Source organism: Macrotis lagotis, chromosome 4 (assembly GCF_037893015.1).
Source record: "Macrotis lagotis isolate mMagLag1 chromosome 4, bilby.v1.9.chrom.fasta, whole genome shotgun sequence".
Taxonomy (NCBI): domain Eukaryota; kingdom Metazoa; phylum Chordata; class Mammalia; order Peramelemorphia; family Peramelidae; genus Macrotis; species Macrotis lagotis.
The window spans coordinates 42913890-42938085 of record NC_133661.1 but is presented as its reverse complement, the minus strand read 5'-3'; the positions used below and the strand labels follow the sequence as shown (position 1 = coordinate 42938085).

The following is a 24196-nucleotide window of genomic DNA, read 5'->3' as shown; positions in this document are numbered from 1 at the left end:
TGACATCTAGAAAAAGAAAAGGAGTCACTTTTAGGATTGTCTTAATATGAACCAGTTTCTTCTCTATATAGTTACATTCTAAAGTACATTTCTTTTCTTCCCAATTCATATCAACATGTGTATTCCTGTAGATCTGATATGAGCATGTGCTTACAAAAATGTACATTCTTGCATGTGGGCATTATATACATGTGGGTATTATATACATATGTGTGTATGTATTCTGTATAATCAGATACATGGTATGTGAAATCAAAAAGTTATATTAAGATTTCCCCTTCCTTCTTGAAGTTCATAATTGTTTTCCCACATTTATTTTCAGATGTCAAAGTATTTTTATTTCACTTACCTTGGGAAGTAGGTAATACTATGACCATTATCCCCCACTTTATGAGTGAGAAAGAGTTTAAGAAAGAAACCTAAACCTGTTATAAGCTTTGGGGTGCAAGGAGCATAGCTAAAACAAGGAGCTAGAGTAGAATCTATTACTAAAATATAAAAAGGCAGAAATATTAAACATAATCTTTGACAAAACAAAAGTAAAAATAGACAAAATAAAATGAGATAATGAGAGAAACTACATATGGCTAAAAGAAACCATGATAAAAATATTTTAAAATTTCATAGCAAGTTAATTGGATTAATGCCTTTTTACTCAAATATATAGGATACTGAGCCAAATTTATAAAACTGAGTCATTTCCTAATTGGTATATTATCAAAAATATAAATAACCAATTTTCAGAAGATGTAAAAGTAACCCATAGTAATAAAAATAGTGCTTTAGATCATTATTGATTGGAGAATTGAAAATTAAAATCATTCTAAGATTTGACTTTCTTCCTATCAGAAATGTCAAATGCTGTAAAGGGACAGGGAAAAATAGGTTCACCAATGAACTATTGGCGGAGTTGTGAATGGTCCAACTACTATCCAAGTAGGTTTGAAGGGCTACAAAAACTGTATGCCGATTGACTAAGTGATACAACTACAATTTCTGTATCCCAAAGAGATTAACAAGAAGGCAAAGGAATATACATATATATATATATATATATATATATATATATATATATATATATACATATATATATATGAAAACTTTTTGGAGTGGCAAAGAATTGAAAATATAAGCAAGATACCTATCAACTGGAGAACGACCTAACAAGTTGTTGCATATGATGGTGATGAAGTACTTCATGTTATAAGAAATGAAATGGAAATATTTTCAGTAAAGCATGGTAAGACATGTATTAACTGGCATAGAAAGAAGTGAGCAGAACTAGAATATTCTTGAACACAATCATTACAGTATTGTAATGATGTTCAATAGTAAAAAACTTAGTTGCTGTGATCAGGAAAACTAATGAAGAAAATTTGAAAAATACTTTCTACGTGTAGAGAAAGTACTGATGTACTCTAATTTTTGCACAATATGGCTAATATGGAAATGTTTTGGAAATATTATTGATATTGTTTGTCTTCTCTGTGGGTGAAGTAGGGACACAGAGGGAAGAGAATTTTTGAAACAATTTTTAATTAAATTAAAACAATTTTAATTAAAAGTAATCATAAGTATTTGAATATAGTTAATGCATGTATTTAGATCATTTACGAGTTCTGTTAAATTTAAAAACAAAAATGAATATTTCCTTAAATTTTAAAAAAGGACACTTTAAAACAATGATCCTAACTCTTAAAATGGAAGACACTAAAATCTAGAGAGCCAAAAGAAATTGCCTAATTACACAGGTAAAAGGAGAATGAACATGATATTAATATACATCTACTCCAGTACTTTTCAAAATTATTATGATGTCTTTGACAGTGATTCCTGATCCTTTGGTATCTTACTTTCATATTTGATCTTCAGATTTAAATTCGTTATGTAAGCAATTCAGTTAAAGAAATATAAAGAAGATAATTTTAAAATAAAAGTTATTTTAACTATTTCTTCTTTTTCTATTTCCCTTATAATTAATCCATATTTTTCATTGTGATTTTGCTCTGAGGTTGATTATTGTTAATGGATGTGACAATTTCAATCACAGTATATTCTGATTATTGACAGTGTTCCATCTCTTATTTTATGATTTTGAGTTAAATAAGATGAAATATAAAAAGGACACATCTAGAGAACAGAATATGATTTTTAAAAATCAGTTTCACAAGACTTTGTAGACAACAGTTCACCTTAAGGAGAAAATAGAGATTTTAATGACTTGATCAGGCAATTTGTGCCAGTAATCAGACATGAGATCTTAAACCATGAATGCTTTCTTTGACTTTATTGAGAGAGTAAAATATTCAGAATAAAGTAAATTAAAATTATACTGAACTCTGAATATCTAACATATTGTACTTATTTTTGAGCACCACAATTTTTGAATAGTATTAACAGCTTGAAATTCATTCAGAAAAGGGTAAACAAAAAATTAGTGGCTTTAAAAATAACATGATAATTGACTGAATCACTCAGACGTATTTTCATGGAAAGGTAAATAATTGGAACAAAATATGTCTTCAAATATTTGAGCCACAATAAATGTTGTAGTAAAAGAACAAGACTTTAGCCTAGAGAGGAAAACAGGAGTAGAGGTTAAAAGAATAGAGGATTCAGGTTATTATTCAGATCAAATGAATCTTACAACTAAAAGAATATTTACCTGCTTAAATTTCATAAAAGATCTAATATATCTATTCTCATATAAATGTAAAGAAATATTCTCCTGTATATAAATTTTTTTTGTAACTTGACCATATTCTATCATTTTTTCTTCTCTTGCAAGTTCTGATGTTTAGTTTTTCATTGTTTTATAATAAAATTACATCTTTCCAATTTCCTTCAGTCAACTATCATTTTAATGATCTATACCATTTAAGTGTTCTGGATTAGCAACCTTGGAGGAATGTCAGGATACCTTCTAAAATGAAATATGGTCTTTACACTGGGGAGGGGGGCAGAGGAAGGGTGTGATTAAATTTAGTGTCTAATTCATTCAAAACATATTTCTCTTTTCTTCTTGTTCAATTTCTTCATGTGGTAACATGATATAAGCTACATTTATATCTTATAGAGGGATTTTGCATCATTTGTTTTTCAATTATAGACCTCTTTGGAAATCTGATAGAGCTTATGGATCCCTATTAATATGGTTTTATTTTATTTATTTATTTATTTATTTATTTAATATTTATTCTCATTTTGTACAAATAATGTTTTTATACATTAATAAAATATTCTTGTTTATGAGTAAATGAAATACCCCCTCCCCCAAAAAAAATATATAAATAAATTAATATGGTTTTAAAAGGAGAAAATAAGATACATAGAATGACAATTGAAATAATTTTTAAATCCACCTATCAAAATATTCTTGTAAAATAAAAATAAGCCCTTGGATGTTAAATCTAAGAACACTTCAAGAGTGAGATTTTCCCCCTAAGTTTTGGTCTTCCAAAGAAAGCTAAATGTCCGCTTCTTGGGAAAGGGACATGAGAGAGAAAACCTTAAGGTAGAATAAAACTCTGACATCTGTTCTACCTAAGAAGTGTTGAGATACTCTGATTATCATATAGCTACTATTTTCTTATTTAGAAAAACTTCTGGCATTGTTGATGCAACCAAATATGTGTATTTAAGAGGTTAGATTGTGTTTTGGCAGCAGAACCCACCTTACCTCAAGAAAAAAAAATAGGTTGATAGTTTAAGTCACCTTCACTAATGATGTTCAAAGTGGAGTACATCTGTGGCTATGAGTCTATACATTCTTCTTCTTCTTAAGGTCCCAATTCCTAATGAATAAAATTTCAATGATATTTATTGTTTCCATGGTTAGGGAGCTTCTTCCTTGGTATCTAGACTAGCCCTTTGAAGCATCTAAATTAATCATCCCCTCCCAAAAATGATAAAATTAAAAAAAACTGTTAGAAAAACAAACCCCATACATTCTTGGAGGTGTAGCTATGTGCATATATGTCCATTATATGAGTATATACAAAAGTACACATCTATAAATTTATATATATATATATATATATATATATATATATGCCTATAGATATACATACATGATTTGCTGAAAGAAAAATTTTAAAAATTCCTCTACTTAGTATTTAAGGGCCCTCACAGCCTGGCCCTAAAATTATATGAAGATAGTGCACTTCACATATTCTTTTTATACTTCATCCAATTTGACCCTTTCCTCTTCCACTCTCAGGCACTCTTCTGGTGGGATAATTGATGCAATTTGCATTGCAAAGGTAGAGTACAACATAAAATTCATTTTTTCCTCAACTTTATTTTATATTTGGTGTGGAAAAAGAGGAAGAGAATTTTCCCATTTTTCTATGGACCTGAACTAACTTGTTCCTCACCTTCTCCAATTGCATCTCCATTCTCTGACTACTGAAATGATTCTATTTCCTCAAGTTGCAGTTCAAGCAGAAAATCTTCCATGAAGTTTCTTTGTGACTTCAGGATTCAAAGATTATAATTTTGATCCAAGATTGGGAACCTCAACTAATGGAAATGAACTTATATGATCAAGCTTGCAAAGGAAATAGGAAACAAAGACTGCATTAGAATAAGATCTAAAAAGCAACAATTAGTTTCACTTATCAGCTACTTAAAATTCAAGGGTGTAGACATCTAATTTTAGGGGACAATTCAAAAGTTGATATCTCATTGCATATACTTCCAATAAACTCTTGTTAAACAACATTCCTGGAATATTCTCATTTACCTTATGCTTGAAGACCTCCAACAAGAGGAAAATCCACTATCCCCTAGCCAGATCATTCAATTTTGGATAATGCTGATTTAAGAATATTTTCCCCATATATTAAGAGCAATCTAAGTTCTATCAATGGTCTCGGTCTCTCTCTCTCTCTCTCTCTCTCTCTCTCTCTCTCTCTCTCTCTCTCTCTCTCTCTCCATTTCTTAGAGTTGTCCAGAAATAGGACAGGAAAAATATCCAGATAAGAATATTCCCACTATGCATGCAAGTTACCCCCTACTCTTCAAATTTGATCTTACAGTCACCTAGCACACTGAGAACTCTAATGATTTTTCCAGATTGCATATTTAATGCTGGCTTCATGACTAGTTACCTAAATCCTATGACAAATACAAAACTAGTCTAATCTCTCTTCCATATGGCAGTCTTACAAATATTTGAAATCTGTGATCATGTCTGTTCTCTGTTATAACTCCAAGTCTTTAATGGGCATGATTGAAGAGTGAAATAACTTTACAAATGGAGCATTGTCTTTGATCATTTCACTGAAAGATAATATTGAGAAATTCCTTGATTAGGAAAATATCAGTGAATGACATTATTTTCTAAGCATTCATGAAGGACTGCAATAATCATACACAGAATGAGCAAAAATCCTGACAAGGCAAAAGAACAGGATCATGGGATTATGCCTAAATACTCACATGATAAGTATGCTGGTCTAATGTTTTTGGTTTCTTTCTTTCAATAAACCATTAATGAAAAATTTAAAAGCTCTTGAATTTATGATTAAAGGTTTCAAAAAGTTTCATTTTTTGTACAACACAGATATCACTCTCTTAGTCAAGTTTCAATATGCTTTAAGAACATTTCAATTAATTCAATAACTATACATATAGCAGCTCCAGAAGACAGTGGGGACAATAGTTCTAAATTAAAACTCTAGGGGATAATTAACTCACACTGACTTTATACCAAATTGCAATCCTTAATTTTACGTAATGAGTGGACAATAATGCTTTCTGAACTAGAACTTCTGAAACTTGAGGATTTGTGAAGAAATCATACTATAATAAGCAAGTAAATATTAAGAGAAAATAACTAAATCACTTTTATAAGATGTGGAAAATCAGTATTGACTTTTTTATTGTTCACTCCTGTTTGACTCTCCATAATTCTACATGGGTTGACTTGGCAAAGATACAGGAATGGTTTGACATCTTTTCTCCAGCTCATTTATAGATGAGAAAACTGAGACTGAGTTAAGTGACTTGCTCAGGATCACATAGCTATGAAAGATCTGAGACTAGATGTCAATTTAAGTAGGGTCTTTCTGATTCTTAACCCATCTGTCTATCCATTGCAGGATCAGTATTTCACTTCCTAGTATTTAAGCTTAAATAAAATACAGTTCTTATATAGATTTCCTTAGCATTTATTTTCAGCAGTTAAATGAAGCATTTCTAGATTCACTGCTAGGGCATGGGATGGTGAGACAATTTGCAGTCTATATTTCCTTCTCTCTCCATGTTTTTACAGAAGTTGTATGAAATCAATCCCTCCTCCACTTCCTCTTGGCCCACTAGATACTTTTGGAGTATAAATTCTGAGATGCTCCAATTTTGAGGAAGATTTTAGCCAATCAGAGGCCATGACAGTCTCATGATACCACTGTTGCAAAGAAATACAAAATCATTTTCCATCCGCTGCTTTTTCTTTAGAAATGTTAATTTATTGATGATTATAAAGTTTATAATTTTTATTTTAAATATATGGAATACAATAAGTAAAGACATATTATAATATAATTGAAAAACATTATACACATAACAATCTATTATATGAAACTTCCTATTCCATTTAAAAATATACCAAAGTTATTGTATAAATTTTCCCCCTATTTTATACTCCTCATGCTATTTAGAGATTACTGTGATGAGACACAAATATGTGCATGTTTAAAGAAATTTTTTTCATTCTATATATACTTTTATACATCAGTTTTTTTTTTCCCTCTGGATGCAGATAGCATCTTCTTTCATATATTTTTATTTGTTCTTCCATATTTGTATTTACTTTTTTGTATTCATAATACAATAGTCAAAATAGCTTATTCACTAAAATTTTCTCTTAAAAAGATACTGCTGTTACCCCAAACAGCATTTTCTTTGTTCTGCTCATTTTGCTCATCATTACTTCATACTTGGTTTTTCTAAGATAACTGACCTCATAATTTTAATGGAAGAATATACTACTTCATTATATACACAACCATGATCATATGTGACTACTTGTTCAGCTGTTCCCCAATTGAAAGACCCCTCTACAATTTCCAGTTCTTTGCTACCACAAATAGAGCTGCTACAAAGATTTTAGAATAAATAGATGCTTTTCCTTTTTCCAAATTTTCTTTGGACACTGATCTCATAATGACATTGCTGGGTAAAAGGGTATAGGCAGTTTAAAACTCTTTGAGATTATTTCTTGATTGCTCTCCAAAATGGTTGGATCAAATTAAAATTTAACAATGAATTAGTATCTCATTTTTTCATATCCCCTCCAAAGTTTGATGCTTCCACCCTCAAACTTTGTTACTAACATAATAGGTATACAAGGCTCCATTTGTAAACTGTATAATATCAACTTTTAGCTATATTGATTTTATTGTACAAAACATTTTTAATATAATTAAATTACATAATCTGTTTTGTACACCAGTCTGATCTCTTTCTCTAGTCTAATCATATTTTTCCTATCTGTTAAATCATTTGCTCTCTGTTCTTCAAATTTTCTTGTAATTTTTCTCTTTATGTCTAAATCATGTATCCATTTTGTTCTTTTTTTGTTGTTGCTTTCTAATATTCCCAACAACTATGGCTAAATATTGAATTCTCTTCCCAAAGTCTTTTATTTTTACAGTTGTCAAATACAAAATTATTGTACTTATTTGGTATTGTAAATAAATGTCTTCTCTGTATCATTGACCTATCTTTTTTATTTCTGAGTGAGTACCAGTTTTTATAATTATTGGCCTACAATAGAATTTTAAGAACTGGTATTATTAATCCTTCTTCCTTTACATCCCCATGCTTGAAATTTCTTCTTTCAAATAAAATTTGTGATTTTTTTCTAATTCAGTTATGTAATTTGATAATTTAATGGCATTTGGTGATTTGCATGGTATTTAATATATAAATTAGAGTGGGTGAAATTATACTGACTCTGCCTACTCATAAAGAAGTTAGAACTTGTCCTGTGATTTTATTGGCATGGAACCTTTGAGGAGATAATCTCCATCAAGGGAAATCAAGACTTACTCTGAAGCTTAGTTTTAAAGGACTGACATGAGTAATTAAAGAAAAATGTAAAGGATTGCCTATAAAGCTGAAAGGACTAACAATGAGACACAAAGTCTGGGGAAGACTGGAATTAAGCATAGATTTTTTGAGTTCAAGATCAAATCTCTGAAAAGGGTGTCATGATTTCTTTTAGAGAGATGATTAGATAGGTAGATAGAGGGATAGACAGATAAATAGATGGATGGTTAGACAGACCAAGAAAAATAGAAAGACAGACAGAAAATGTATAGATACTGAGAACAAAATCTATATACAACCTAAAAGAATACTTAATTCTTTTTCTTAATCTTGTAAAGGGGAATTTTTTTTTCAAAGTGGCACAATCCAGGTAACAGTATGAAGTTGGTAGCTAATATTTCAAAATGAATTAATAGGAAAAGAAAATCAATGACCCCATGTAGATATATATATATGAATATGTATATGTATACACCTATATATATATATATATATATATATATATATATATATGAGCTATATAACACCAAACATAGAAGGTCATGGCAAGCATCAAAGAATATTGTCAATGATGAGGAAGAAAAACTTTCACTCTGTGCAGACGATATGATACTTAGAGAATATGAGAAAATCATCTAAAAAATTCTTGAAACAATTAACAAATTCAACAAAATAGTAGGATATAAAATAAACCCACACTGGTCTTCAGCATTTCTATGTATCAAAAACAGAGCCCAAGAGCAGGAGAAAGACATATTCCATTTAAAGTACCTATGGACTGGGGCGGCTAGGTGGCGCAGTAGATAAAGCACTAGCCCTGGAGTCAGGAGTACCTGAGTTCAAATCCGGTCTCAGACACTTAATAATTACCTAGCCATGTGGCCTTGGCCAAGCCACTTAACCCCATTTGCCTTGCAAAAACCTAAAGTACCTATGGACTACATAAAATACTGGGGAATCTGCCTCCCAAGGCAATCTCAGAAACTGTGTGAACACAATTATAAAGCATTTCTTACCCAGATAAAAACATATCTAAATAATTGGAAAAACATCAATTGCTTATGATTAGGTCAAACTAATATAATCTAAATTACAATTCTACTCAATGAAACTACAATTAACTACTTTACCAAGCTAGAAAAAATAGTAACTAAATTCATCTGAAGCAACAAAAGGTCAAGAATAGCGAAGAATTGATGGGAAAAAAATGTAAAGGCAAGTGGCCTAGCTCTACCAGATCTAAAACTACACTATAAAGTGGCAGTTTTTGTAGTACTGCCTGGTTCTGGTTAAAAATAGGGTAATAGATAAGTAGATTAGGAAAGGCTTTAAAGAAACCGTAGTAAATGACTATAGCAATCAAACCCAAAGACATCACCTTTTGGGTTAAGAACTTAATATTTGACAAAAAATTAGTGGAAAAATTGGAAAATAGTGTGGCAAAAACTGTATAGACCCACATTTCACCTGGTATATCAAAATAAGGTCAAAATGGGTATAGGATTCAGACATAAAGGGTGACACCATAGATAAATTAATAGACCAAGAAATATTCTGTCTATCAGATCTATGGAAAGGGGATAAATTTATGATCAAATAATAATTAGGGTAAATTATAAACTGAAAAATGAATGCATTTGACTAAATTAAATTTAAAAAGCTTTGCACTAATAAAATTAATGCTGCCAGAATTAGAAAGAAAAGAGAAAACTGGGAAACAATCTTCACAACTAGGAGTTCTGAAGGTCTCATTTCTAAAATATATAGAGAATTGCATCAAACATATAAGGTTAGAAGTCATTCCCCCAATTGATAAATGGCCAAGCTATATATAATCATATGAAAAAAGTTCCAAATAATTATTGATTAAAGAGATGCTAATTTAAACAATAATGAGGTATCACCTCACACCTATCAGATTGACCAAGATGAGAAAAAGGGAAAATGATCAGTGTTGGAAAGTAATGGAAGGATTGGGAGATTGATGCATTGCTAGTGGAGTTGTGAATGGATCCAATCATTCTGGACAGCAATATAGAACTATGCCCAAAAAACAATAAAACTACGCATCCTTTGACCCAGAAATTTCAATTCTAGGCTTATATTCAGAAGAAATTATAAAAATTCAGAAATGTTCTACATGTTCAAAAATATTCATAGAAATTATTTTTGTAATGGGAAAGAATTAGAAATTGAGGGGATGCCCATCAATTGGGGATTGGCTAAACAAGTTATGGTACATGAATACTATGGAATAATATTGTTCTCAAAGAAATCATAAATGGTAGGACTCTAGAGAAAGATGGAATGACTCAGATGAGCAAATGAATGAATGCTGAACAAAGGGAGCAGAATCAAGAGAGAAATATACACATTAATAACAAGATTGTGAGATGATCAAACTAAATGTGAGCAGCTCCTCTCAGCAGTTCAGAGAGCTAGAACAACCATATTAGACAGGTTATGGTCAGGAGGAAAAACAACATAACAGAAAACAAAACAAAACAGAAACACAAATAAAAGAGAAAAACCAACTCTTCAGAAACTGATGAACACTTTATAACAATTATCTCTTCTGTTTCTCTTTTCCTTAATCCTAATTCCTCATACCAAATGTCAAATTTGCAAACATGTTTATCAAAACTATGTAAGTTCAATGCTAACCCTGACTGTTTGCCACTGAGGAGAGGGGGATGGTAAGGGAGGCTGGGAAGAAATTTTGCACCTTAAAAATACACATGTCCATGTGGATAAAAATGATAAAGATCATTTTAAAAATACGTAAATTCTCAAGTACAGGCATAAATAGGTTATACAAATCTTTACCCAATATAAAGAGGCATAGGATCTCCTACTTAATTTCTATAGGATGGGAAGAGATTTCCAAGCTCCATTCTTATTCCTTAGGGTATAGAATAGAGGATTCAAAGTTAGGTTTAACATAGTTTATAGCACTCCAGCCAGTTAACTCCTCTCTGGGGTATAGCTATAACTAGGACTTTAGAAAACAGCTATTAGCAATCCATGGACACCACAATAAGATGAGAACAGGTAGAGAACGCTCTCTTCTTTCCCTCTGAAGTCTGAATTTTCAGGATTCTAAAGATATGGAACCCATAGGACACCAAAGGCAGAAGAAAATTTATAAAAACAAAGCATCTGCCAAGACTTTCATGACACTATTAATATAGGTAGAAGTACAGGAGAGCAACAAGAGAGGAGGGATCTCACAGAAGAAATGAGTAATTACATTGGGTCACAGAAGGATAGTTGTGTCATGATACCAGTATGTAAAGAGGCATTGGAGGCACAGATAAGCCACATGCCAACTGTCATCAGATGTTCATCACAGTAGTGTAATGCAGGGGGTTGTAGATGGTCACATAGAGGACATAAGCCATGACTGTGAAAAGAAGCAGTTTTGATGATTCAGACCAAGTAAGGCAGTAAATCTGGGCCATGCACCCCCAGAGGAAATGGTGCTCTCCTCTGAGAGCAGCCCTGACAGCACTCTGGGCAGAATGGAGCAGGTACAGACAATGACCACTGTAGCTAAGTTGAACATGGGTCTTTGGAGGCTTGAGATGAATGTGATGGTTGTGATGATGAAGACAGTGACTGTGAGGGTCACCATGAGAGAGGAATCAACCACATAATGAAATCTAGAGTTTGCAGTGTTCAGAGAAGCCTTGGAGGATGAACTCTGTCACCTGTGAATGGTTACTAAAGGCCATTGACCTGGGAGTGTTTTCCGGATCAGGAGTTTCTTGGATCCAAACTTCAAAACTTAAACAGTATGAATGTGGTTGGATTAATATCTAGACAAAGAAAAGAGATTTCATAAGTGTGTGTACTTGATTTAAAACTCATGAACTTTTAAAATTATAGATTAAATTTCACATTGAGACGCCAAGAATAAAATAAACAACTTTTGCATAAACTCATACTACTGACATATTCCATAAAATTAAATTTAGATATAATCCATATTATTTAATGCATATTCCATTTCCTTTTTTGTTTTATTGTTTTTCTTTCATCACTATCAGTCATCTCTCTAGGTATGAATTTCTTTTACACACACACACACACATATATATACATATATATATATATATATATGCTTGCAATCTAGGTCTACCATTACTTGGTTGCATATTGCTTATCATTCCAATCCATACCATCATGTGCATTCCTGTCATATCAGATATGATATAAATATATATATGCATTTATCAATATGACCATTCAATATGTAGATATATAGATACATGCACATATTTACTTAATGTGATACATGAACTTAAAAATTATGTTGATATCCCCTTTCTATACTTCATAGTCTAGTGGCTTTTACACATTTATTTCAGATTTAAAAGTGATTTTAATTTCATTTATCTTTGGAAGTATGCAATATCATGACTAGTATTCCACAATTTATGAATGAGGAAACAAAGGTAAAGAGAAGTCAGTAAATAATAAATATAAGCTTCAGAAATGCCTGTAGAAAGTATTTAGTAAATACTGTTCTATGTAGCCTCTCTCTCTCTCTCTCTCTCTCTCTCTCTCCCTCCCTCCTTGCTCCCATTTTCTGTCTCTCTCTGTCTCCCTCTATTCCTCCTCATATTCTATCCTCCTTTTTCCCATTCTCCTCTCTTCTCTTAAGTGGTCTAAATATTTCTCTTATGTGGTCTAAATTTTGATGATATCATGAATGTTCTGTACTACATAGGAATCTCGTTTACAATTTTGATTTACTCCTTAGTGAAAAATAAACCACAAAAACGGTCACAATTTTCCTAAAATTCAACAACAATGCAAGTTATGTTTCTTTTTTCTAACACTGAATAAGTATCTGACCACAGAATACTCATTTAAACTCTTGGATCCTCAATTTCCCACTCTATAAAATGAGAATAATGATGCTCACAATTTTTAGCACGCAGTGTCATTGTTAACATTAAATGAAAAAATCTATTTGTCATGCTTTGCAAATAGAAAATGTCAATATCAATTTCATTTATTAGCAGCAGCAGCATCATCAATACTATTATTAATCATCATTAATATGGAAATCATTCTTCTTGTACCATGTGCCTCACTATATTGTTGAGAGGAAAACTGTTTTTCAATATAATGGAAATTCATGAGTTTGAGGAATTATCTGTTTGTAACATGCAGAGCCTAAACTAATTGCATTAATGTGAGCTCACTAGAACCTTGTTCCTTAATCATGTTATTGTTTTTTTAAACTTGATTCAACATTTGATTAAATATTCCTTGAGCTCAAGCTTATTTCCTGCCCTTCTCTTTCATCTTTTCCACTGACCTGACATAAGGCTGTCATAAGGACAAGATTTTGCATCTCAAAATTATGCCTAAAGCCTTCATGGAAAGTTCTTCTTGGAAAAAAAAAATGAAAAAATATATTAAGTACCATGACAAAGTACAATCAATTCAAAGGAATAATGTCATTTGATGTGCAGAACCTGAAGGCACCACCTGACTCAGAATTAATCCCTCATGAAAAGTTCATTTAAGATTGAAATACTCAGTGAATCTACTGCCATTCACAACCATAACTTGTGAAGCTCTTCCCTTCCCTTTTCCCACAAACACAATGCATTTACTTTTGCTGGTCAGCCAAAGGACACATTTCAAAACCAAGATATTTGATAGCAATTTGATAAGTAAACAGGAAATCCCATGAATTTTATGAACTATAGTCAAATAGAAATACCTAAGGGAAACATTACCCTTTGTAACTAGAACATGAAATTCGAAACATAGAATTAAGATAGAAGATCAGATTAATGTGAACAGTGTAAATCTTTATAATGCAACCAGGGTCATAGGGATTCTTTTTTTTTGCACCAATCAAGAGCTAATTGTGGTCCTAAATAGGACAGCATTATACTCCAATTAGTTTGGCTTTTGGGATAAGACATCTAGTCAAGTTTAACAGTTCATTTCTATGATGGCTCAGAATAATAGCCAGATGAGTTCTATCCTTCAAACGTAGTTAAACATAGAAAATATGTTTGAGTTTTTGAGTCAACTATTTTGAATCCCCTATTTCATTGTTCTGATGATGAAATTAAAGCCAAGAATAGTTAGATTAAATAGCCAATAGTCAAGCTGCCAAGATATACTCCTTGGTCATTTGATTACCTTCCAGTTTTCTTTCCACTAATACACAATGGTATCTAATCCTTAATTATTATGAAGGGAAAACATTATGTTCTGACCAAGAGAGATATTTTTGTAGAGAAAGAAAATTACATAATACTAGAAAAAAATCTCAAGAACAAATGAACTGAGTTCTAACAATGAACTACTAATGCAGAGATGGTCTTTATACATATTCTGGAGGAAAATCTGTTTGATCAGAAGCACCCTGCAATTGAGAAAAAACAGATGAGTGGTAAAGGATCATAACAGGTACTATAGTTGTTTTCTTCCCTTCCTTACTATGAATTAAAAAGACAACTGAAGTAAAGGAAACCTTAGTCTTTCTTTGATGAGATATCATGGGTAAGGTCATAACAAGAAAAAAAGCAGTAAAAGGATCATGGGTTAGGTAATTTATTAGTCCTCTGTATGCCGTTCTATATTATTTAGGTATATAAAGGATGGTGGCTTGGGCATACTGTACAATGGGGAAGCACATGAAGAGCCTAGATCCTTTTTGTGTCACTGTCCTTAATTTTATTCTTCTTATCTAGACATAATCACAAGAACTGAGGGATATGACGGTCTTCAATCATTAGGATGTCTAGAATGTGACCCCACCGTTCAAACCTTAGGACATTGGGATAGAAAAATTTCTCAAGTTTGAAAACCTGATTTAAATGTGATACTTCACAAACATTGGTTTCATAACTCTAGAAAATTATGGAATATATATATATATATATATATATGTGCTGATAACTCAGTGATCAAACAAAAAGTCACTCTTCGTAGATAGAATCTACCAATGCACCAATCATTGTGCATGTAATCATTTTTATGTTAAACATAAGAAGTCTATATTTTAAAACATTTTTAAAAGAAGGAAAATCAGATCCATGAATAATACTTTTTGCCCTGCTTGAGATCCTTGTTGAAAATATATATAGATTAGATATGTAGATAGATAGATAGATAGATAGATAGATAGATAGATAGATAGATAATTAGAGAAGAAGATGATATATGAATATTCCAAACAAAAAGTAAAGGTAATTTGAAAAGAAACAATCCTTTCTCTTAATCTTGTAAATGGGGAAAATAGCAATAAAATTGGTAAAACCCAGGTAAGAATATGAAGTTGGTAGCATATTTTATAGAATGATATGATACTTAGAAGTAAATCAACATTCCCATTAATCTGAGTCTTGTAGTTCCAAACATGGAAGACGAAGGTAGGCATCAAAGAATATTACACATGCAGATCAATTTTTAAAACTTGCATTTTCTCATTTAAAGGCATAAACAGGATTATTCCATACCACTAACTAATACAAAGAAGCTTATCACTAACTAATAAGAAGCTAACCACTAACTTATAAGAAAAATTCTAATCAATTTCTAAAGGATGGCAAAAGTTTCATAAGGGCCATTTTGACCTCCTTGTTCCTTAGGGTATAGATTAGAGGATTCAAAGTTGGACTTAACATAGTATATAGCACACCAGCCAGTTTACTTCTCTCTGGATAATAGCCACAAATAGGACTAATATAGGCATATAGAACAGCCATGTAATACATGGATACCACAATAAGATGAGAAGAACAGGTAGAAAAAGCTCTTTTCTTTCCCTCTGAAGTCTGAATTTTCAGGATGCTAGAAATAATGAAACCATAGGACACCAAAGTCAGAAGAAAATTTATAAAACCATAGAAGGCATCTGCCAAGACAGTCATGACACTGTTAATATAGGTGGCAGTACAGGAGAGCAACAAGAGAGGAGGGACCTCACAGAAGAAATGAGTAATTACATTGGGTCCACAGAAGTACAGTCGTGTCATCAGACCAGTATGGATAGAGGAGTTGAAGGCACAGATGAGCCACACAGTAACTGCTAACAGATTGCAGAGTCTCTTGCTCATCAAAGTACTGTAATGCAGAGGGTGGCAGATGGCCACATAGCGGTCATAAGCCATGACTGTGAAAAGAAGCAGTTCTGATGATCCAGACCAAATGACAAAGTAGAGTTGGGTCATGCAGCCCCCATAGGAGATGTTGTTCTCCTCTGAGAGCAGCCCCTGCAGCACTTTGGGCAGAATGGAGGATGTACAGACAATGTCCATTGTAGCCAAGTTGAATAAAAAGAAGTACATGGGGCTATGGAGGCTTGAGTTGAGTGTGATGACAATGATGATTAGGACATTGCCTACAAGACTCACAATGTACAAAGAGAGGAAACAACCAAACAATGGAATCCGGAGTTTGGGATGTTCAGAGAAGCCCTGGAGGATGAACTCTGTCACCTGTGAATTATTACTAAAGGCCATTGAAGTGGAAAGGTTCCTGTAGGTTCTTGGACTGAACCTTCAATGCTTAATCAAATGGTATGAATGTGGGGCAGAAAACATCTAAAAAGGAAAAGAGATCACTTTCAGTTATGTTTCAATATGAACCAGTTTCATATATATATATATATATGTATATATATATATACATATATATAGTTACACTCTAAAACCCTTGATTATGTTTGCACATTACTTTTCTACCCAATTCATCCCTACATTCATATTCTATTTATAACACATATGTGCATACAAAATGTACATTCACACATGTGGGTATTATACATATATGTGTGTGTATGTGTGTGTCTGTGTTTGTATTCTGTATAATATGATATGAAATCAAAAAGCTACATTAAGATTTCCCCTTCCTTCTTGAAGTTCATAGTTGAGTGGTTTTCCCAAATTTATTTTCACATGTCAAGGTATTTTTATTTCATCACTTTGGGAAGTAAGTAGTATCATAACCAGTATCCCCCACTTTATCAGTGAGAAAATAAAAGTTAAGAGAGGAATCTAAATACATTCTAAGCTTTAGAGGTTCAAGGAGCACAGTTAAAACAAGGAAACAGAGCAGAATCTATTACTGAAATATAATAAAAAGCAGAAATAGTCATCATCATTTTAAAAAATATTTTATTTATTTTGAGTTTTACAATTTTCCCTTAATCTTACTTCCCTCCACCCACCCCACCACAGGAGGCAATTTGCCAGTCTTCACATTATTTCCATGGCATACATTGATCCAAATTGAATGTGATGAGAGAGAAATTATATCCTTAAGGAAGAAACATAAATTATAAGAGATAGCAAGATCAGACAATAAGATACCAGTTATTTTTTCTAAATTTAAGGTAATAGTCCTTGGTCTTTGTTCAAACTCCACACTTCTTTCTCTGGATAGAGATCGTATTCTCCATTGCAGAGAGCCCCAAATTGTCTCTGTTGCACTGATGGAATGAGTGAGTCCATCAAGGTTGACCATTGCCCCGATGTTGCTGTTAGGGTGTATAGTGTTTTTCTGGTTCTGCTCATCTCACTCAGCATCAATTCATGCAAATCCCTCCAGGATTCCCTGAATTCCCATCCCTCCTGGTTTCTAATAGAACATAGTGTTCCATGACATACATATACCACAGTTTGTTAAGCCATTCCCCAATTGGAGGACATTTACTTGATTTCCAATTCTTTGCCACCACAGAGTTGCTATAAATATTTTTGTACAAGTGATGTTTTTAACCTTTTTCCATCATCTCTTCAGGGTATAGACCCAATAGTTGTATTTCTGGATCAAAGGGTATGCACATTTTTGTTGCCCTTTGGGGATAATGCCAAATTTCTCTCCAGAAAAGTTGGATGAGTTCACAACTCCACCAACAATGTAATAGTGTCCCAGAATTCCAACAATCCTTCCAACAATGATCATTATCCTTTCTGGTCATATTGGCCAGTCTGAAAGGAGTGAGGTGGTACCTCAGAGAAGCTTTAATTTGAATTTCTCTAATAAGTAATAATTTAGAGCAATTTTTCATGTGACTATGTATTGCTTTGATCTCCTCAGCTATAAATTGCCTTTGCATATCCTTTGACCATTTGTCAATTGGGGAATGGCTTTTTTTAAAAACATAACTCAGTTTTCTGTATATTTTAGAAATGAGTCCTTTGTCAGAAACATCAGTTGTAAAGATTGTTTCCCATTTTTTAATTTAATGTAATTGAAATCATCTAGTTTGTTTTTAGTGATGTTCTCCATCTCTTCCTTAGTCATAAACTACTTCCCTTTCCATAAATCTGACAGGTAAACTACTCCTTGTTCTTCTAGTTTGCTTATAGTATCATGGGTTTTTTTTATGTCTAAGTCCTGTATCCATGTGGATCTTATCTTGGTAAAGGGTGTGAGGTATTGGTCTAATCCAAGTTTCTTCCATACTAATTTCCAATTTTTCCAGCAGTTTTTATCAAAGAGAGAGTTTTTATCCCAATAGCTGGACTTTTGGGGTTTATTAAACATCAGATTACTATAATTGCTTCCTTCTATTGCACCTAGTCTATTCCACTGGTCCACCACTCTATTTCTTAGACAATACCATACAGTTTTGATGACTGATGCTTTGTAATATAATTTTACATCAGGTAAGGCTAAATCACTTTCTTTTGTACTTTTAATAATCATAATCTTTGATCAAACAAATATAAAATAGGCAAAATAGATATACTCAGAGATGCATTTGGATACAAGAAATCATGACAAAGCAATAAAAATTTGTATAGCAAGTAAATTTGATTAATTATTTTGCAAATATATAGGAAACTGGGTCAAATAAAAAAAACTAAGAGACATTCCCCAATTGATATGTTGTCAAAAGATATGAACCACGTAATTTTCAGAAGACATAAAAGCAATCTACAGTAATGAATAAAGTGCTTTGGATCATTATTGATTGGAGAAATGCAAATTAAAATCATTCTGAGGCCCTACTTTCTAACTGTCAGAAATGACAAAGGCTGTAAAGGGATAAGGGAAAATAGATACACTTATGAACCGTTGGTGGAGTTGTGAATGGGTTGAACTATTAGAGGAAAATTTGGAACTAGAATGAACAGGTTACAAAATTGTGTATACTGATTGATGCCATAATACCTCTACAACTTCTCTATGCCAAAGAGATTAATAAAAGTGTAAAAGGACCAATATCTATAAAAATATTTATAGAAATTTTTTGTAGTGGCAATGATTTGGAAATTTAATGGATACCTATCCACTGGAAAATGCCAAACAAATTGTGTCATATGATGATGATGATGATGATAATGATAATGATGAAGTGCTATTGTATTCTAAGAAATCAAAAGGGAAATATTTTCAGTAATGCATGGTAAGACATATATGAACTGGCAAAAAGAGAAGTGAGCAAAATCAGGATATGCTTGTATATCATAACAACAGTATTGCAATTATGATCAACAGTAAAAGACTTCATTGCTATTATCAGGAAAACTAATTAAGAAAATTTTAAAAATACTTTCCCCTATAGAGAAAAAAGTGATGAACTCTAGATGAAAATGAAAATATCATTTTTTATCTTTCTTAATTTTTGCACACTATGACCAATATGGAAATACTTTGGAAATATAATCTCAGTGGGTGGGGTAAGAGACAGAGAGAAGAGAATTTTTTAAAGAATTTTGATTAAAAATAATGATAACTATTTGAAATATTCAACACATTTGTTTGGAACATTTGAGTTCTGAATTCATCTAAATTTTTAAAACAATGAAGCTCTCCTTAAATTATTTTTAGGTTTTTCTGCAAGGCAAATGGGGTTAAGTGGCTTGCCCAAGGCCACATGGCTAGGTAATTATTAAGTGTCTGAGACCGGATTTGAACCCAGGTACTCCTGACTCCAGGGCCAGTGCTTTATCTGCTGCACCACCTAGCCACCCCTCTCCTTAAATTTTAAAAAAGAACTTTTTAAAACAAAAACCTTAATTCTTAAAATTGAAAAAACTAAGATCCAGAGAGCCAAAGAAATTGTCTAATTAGACAGTTAAAAGGAGAATGAGCCATCAAATGATTGTACTCCAATTGCAGCAGTTCTCAAAATTATCATGAGGTCTCTCAGATTGACTCTTGGTCCTTTAGTATATCTCTCTTTCATATTTGACCTTTGGATCATTTAAATTAATTTTGTAAGCAATCCAAATAAAGAAATATAAAGTAGATAATTTTTAAATGAAAGTAATTTTAACTATTTCTTCTTTTTTTATTTACCTTATGATCAATCTATATTTTTTGCTGATTTTTCAATGAGGCTAATGATTGCTAACAGATGTGGCAATTTCAGTCACAATACATTCAGATTTTTGACAGGGTTCAATCTCTTATTTTTAGTTTGAGGTAATTAAGGTGAAATATAATAATGACTCATATAAAGTAAAGAATATGAATTTTCAAAATCAATTTCCAAAGTCAAAATGGAGTTCTTTCTAGACAACACTTCAACTGAAGGGGAAAATAGAGATTTTCATAGACTGATCAGTCATTTTAGGTAAGCAGTCAGACAAGGGAACTAAAACAATGATTGTTTCCTTAGACTTTATTGAGAGAATAAAATATTCAGAATAAAGTAAATTAAAATTCTACTGAACTCTGAACATCTAACATATATGCACTTATTTGTGAGCATCACATTTTTGGAGCATAATTACCAATTTGAAATTCATCCAGAAAAAGGAAACCAGGAAAATTAGTGGCTTTAAATATAGCATGAGAATTCATTGGATTTTTCCATGAAAATTTATGTTATTGGAACAAAAATATATCTTCAAATATTTGAATCACAATAAAAACTGTAGAAGAGGAACAGGACTTTATTCTAGAGGAAAACAGGAGTAGAAGTTAAAAGGATAGAGGTTTCAGATTAATGTTCAGATCAATTGAATCATAAAAAAAAAAGAATCTTCCCCCTCTTTAATTTCAAAAATGATCTGTACTCAGATCACTACGAGGAAAGATTCTCATTTTTGTACATTACCATACTCTCTCAATTTTTTTCCTCATGAAACTTTTTAAGTCTAGTTCTTCATTGCATTTCTCTTATGAAATTAAATCCTTTCATTTTTTTCCTTCAGTCAACTGTCATTTTAATATTTCATTCCTTTCAGTGTTCTGGATTTATAAACTTGGAGGAATGTCAGGAGAACTTGGAATATGAAATATGGTCTTTTAACTGGGGAGGGAGGCAAGGGAAAGGTGTGATTTGAATTAATGTCTAATTCATCCACTACAAATTTCTTTTTTCTTGCTGTTCAATTTTTTTCATGTGGGAAAGTGACATGGGCTACATTTACAGGCTTTGCAAGAGTTCTTCGCCATTTTTTTCTATTATAGATATCTTTTGGCATTCTGATGAAGGTTAGGAATCTCTTTTAAGATGGTTTTAAAAGGAGAAAATTAGGTTACATTGAATGACAATTGAAACTGTTTTTAAAACCATCCATCAAAATATTTTTGTCAAACAAAAATAAGTTTGTGGATATCAAGTCTAAGAATACCTGAGAGTGAGATTTTTCTCCTAAGCTTTGGTCTTGCAAAGGAGGCTAAATGTCCACTTCTTGGGGAAGTTACATACATGATAAAGCCTTAAGGTGGAATAAACTCAGACATATCTTCCACCTCAGAAATGTTGAGATTCTCTGATTAACATACAGCTTTTTTTTTCTTATTTAGAGAAACCTTGGCATGTTGACATAAGTAATTGTGTGCATTTAAGAGGTCAGATTGTATTTTGGCAGCAGAACCAAGCTTACCTGAGGGAAAAAAAATAGAAGTTTGATAGTATTAGGCTTCCTCACTAATGATGTTGAAAGTAGTGTACTTCTCTAGCTATGAGTTTGAATATTCATCTTATTATCAAGCTCCCACCTCAAATTATCATATCATTCCTAATGTAGGCATCATATTCTCTACATTTGCAAAGGTTCTACAAAGTTTACAATGACTGTCTTCCACTGTTCTGGTCTCACTTATTAATAATGCTAATGATAAAACTGTCATTGGTATATAGCACTTTACATTATATAAAACCTAACACTCCAGCTTTTATAAATATAATTTCCTTTTGTCCTCTCAAACACCCTTCCTCATAAGTAAGTTTTTACAAATATAATTTCTTTTACCCTCTCAAACACCTTACCCAGTAAATTATTTTTTTTTCAATTTTACAAATAGGAAAACTAAAGAAGACAGATTTGCCCAGGGTCACACATGTGAGAAGTCACTATAGCTAGATTTTAATTTAGGTTTTCCTAACTCCATGTCCACATAACTAACTGCTCCTTGGTTGCCTGTTAGTCTCCATTTTATAGATATGTGAATATGTGCAAAACACCTTGACACAATACCAATAGGTATCTTTCAGTTTTTACTTTTTAAAAAATATCCTTATATTAAAATTCACTAAATAGAATGAAATATACATATATACACACATACATATAATATAAAATAAACATAAGTTAATATAATATAACAAATATAATGTAAATAATTATAAATATAAATAATAGATACAATATAATAAATAATAAATGCACTATAAAAATTAAAATATCCTTATATTAAAACTGCACTAAATAGAATAAATATATATATATAGATACATACATACTTACATACACACACACACACACACACACACACACACACACAAAGTGAGAAGAAAAAAATTTGAATGTTTTTTGCTTAGTTCCATAATTAGAAAACTTCCTTCTTGGTGTGTAAAATGGTCCATTGAAGCATCTAAACTTAACCATCCTCCCCCAATATGATAAAATTAAAATCTGATAGAAAAACAAACTCTATAGTTTCTTGGAGGTGTGTCTATCTTTGTGCATATATATGCACATATATGCATATATCCAAAAATACACACGCATAAGCATATATATATGCATTATATATGTATATAGATAGACATATATAATTTGCTGAAAGAAAAACTAAAACAATTGCTCCACTTGGTATTTAAGGTCCCTCAAAATCTAGCCTACACTAATATGATGATGCTCTGCTTTGCATAGTCTTTTGACACTGTCATCCAATTTGACCCCTTCCATCTTCCAATATCCTGTGGAATAATTGAAGCAATTTGCTTTGCAAAGGTAGGATGCTATATAAAATTCATTTTTTTCTCATTCTAATATTATATCTGGTGATGAGGAAGAGGAGGAGAATTTTCCCATTTTTTATAGAATTGGAATAACTGTTCCTCACCTTCTCCAATTGCATCTCTATTCTCTGAGCATGGAAATTATTTTTTTCTTCAAGTTGCAGTTCAATATGCCCAAAGATCAATAAAACTGTTCATACTCTTTGACCCAGAAATTCCAATTTTAGGACTATATCCAGAAGAAATTATTAAAAAAGGGAAAAGTCCTACATGTTCCAAAATATTCAAAGCAGTTCTTTTTGTAATGGCAAAGAGTTGGAAATTGAGGGGATGCCCATCAATTGGAGAATGGCTAAACAAGTTTTGGTACATTAATACTATGGAATAATATTGTTCTATTAGAAACCATAAATGGTTGGACTCCAGAAAAATATGGAATGACTGACAGGTGCTGATGCTGAGTTAAGGGAGTAGAGTCAAAAGAACAATGTACACATTAACAACATTATGAAATGAACAACCTTGATGGAAGCAACTCCTCTCGACAGTCCAGAGAATTAGGACAATTTTATTAGACCAGTTATGGACTATGTTATCCCCAACTAGAGGACAAAGAGCAAAACAAAACAAAACATATAGAAAAACCCCTACCAAATTTGATGAATACTATAAAAATTATATATTAAGTATTTCTTTCCCTTAATCTTAATTCCTCATGTCAAAAATTACTAATTTATAAATATATTTTAAAAAATATGTATGTAAAATGCTAACCTGACTGCTCCCTACTTAAAGGAGGGAGATGGCAAGGAAGGATGGAGGGAAATCTTATAACTTAGAAATATGCATGTACAAATGGATGAAAATTGAATAAATGAATGAATGAATGAATGAATGAATAAATAAATAAAGATCAAGCAGAAAATTTTCCATGAAGTTTCTTGGTGACTTCAG

The 24196-nt window shown here is 31.9% G+C and overlaps 1 protein-coding gene across 2 annotated transcripts; it reads right to left on the bottom strand.

Moving 5' to 3' along the window:
- Positions 1-15620: 15620 nt before the first annotated feature.
- On the bottom strand, positions 15621-23015 carry LOC141523062 (olfactory receptor 13A1-like). Of its 2 annotated transcripts, XM_074236345.1 has the most exons (2): positions 23002-23015; positions 15621-16542 (listed from the first exon to the last, which is right to left on the bottom strand). In XM_074236345.1, the coding sequence occupies exons 1-2, from the start codon at positions 23013-23015 to the stop codon at positions 15621-15623; spliced, it is 936 nt and encodes a 311-aa protein (XP_074092446.1). The 2 variants fall into 2 exon arrangements, with proteins under 2 accessions (XP_074092446.1, XP_074092447.1); XM_074236346.1 differs by lacking the exon at positions 23002-23015 and having other exon boundaries at positions 15621-16559.
- Positions 23016-24196: the final 1181 nt, after the last annotated feature.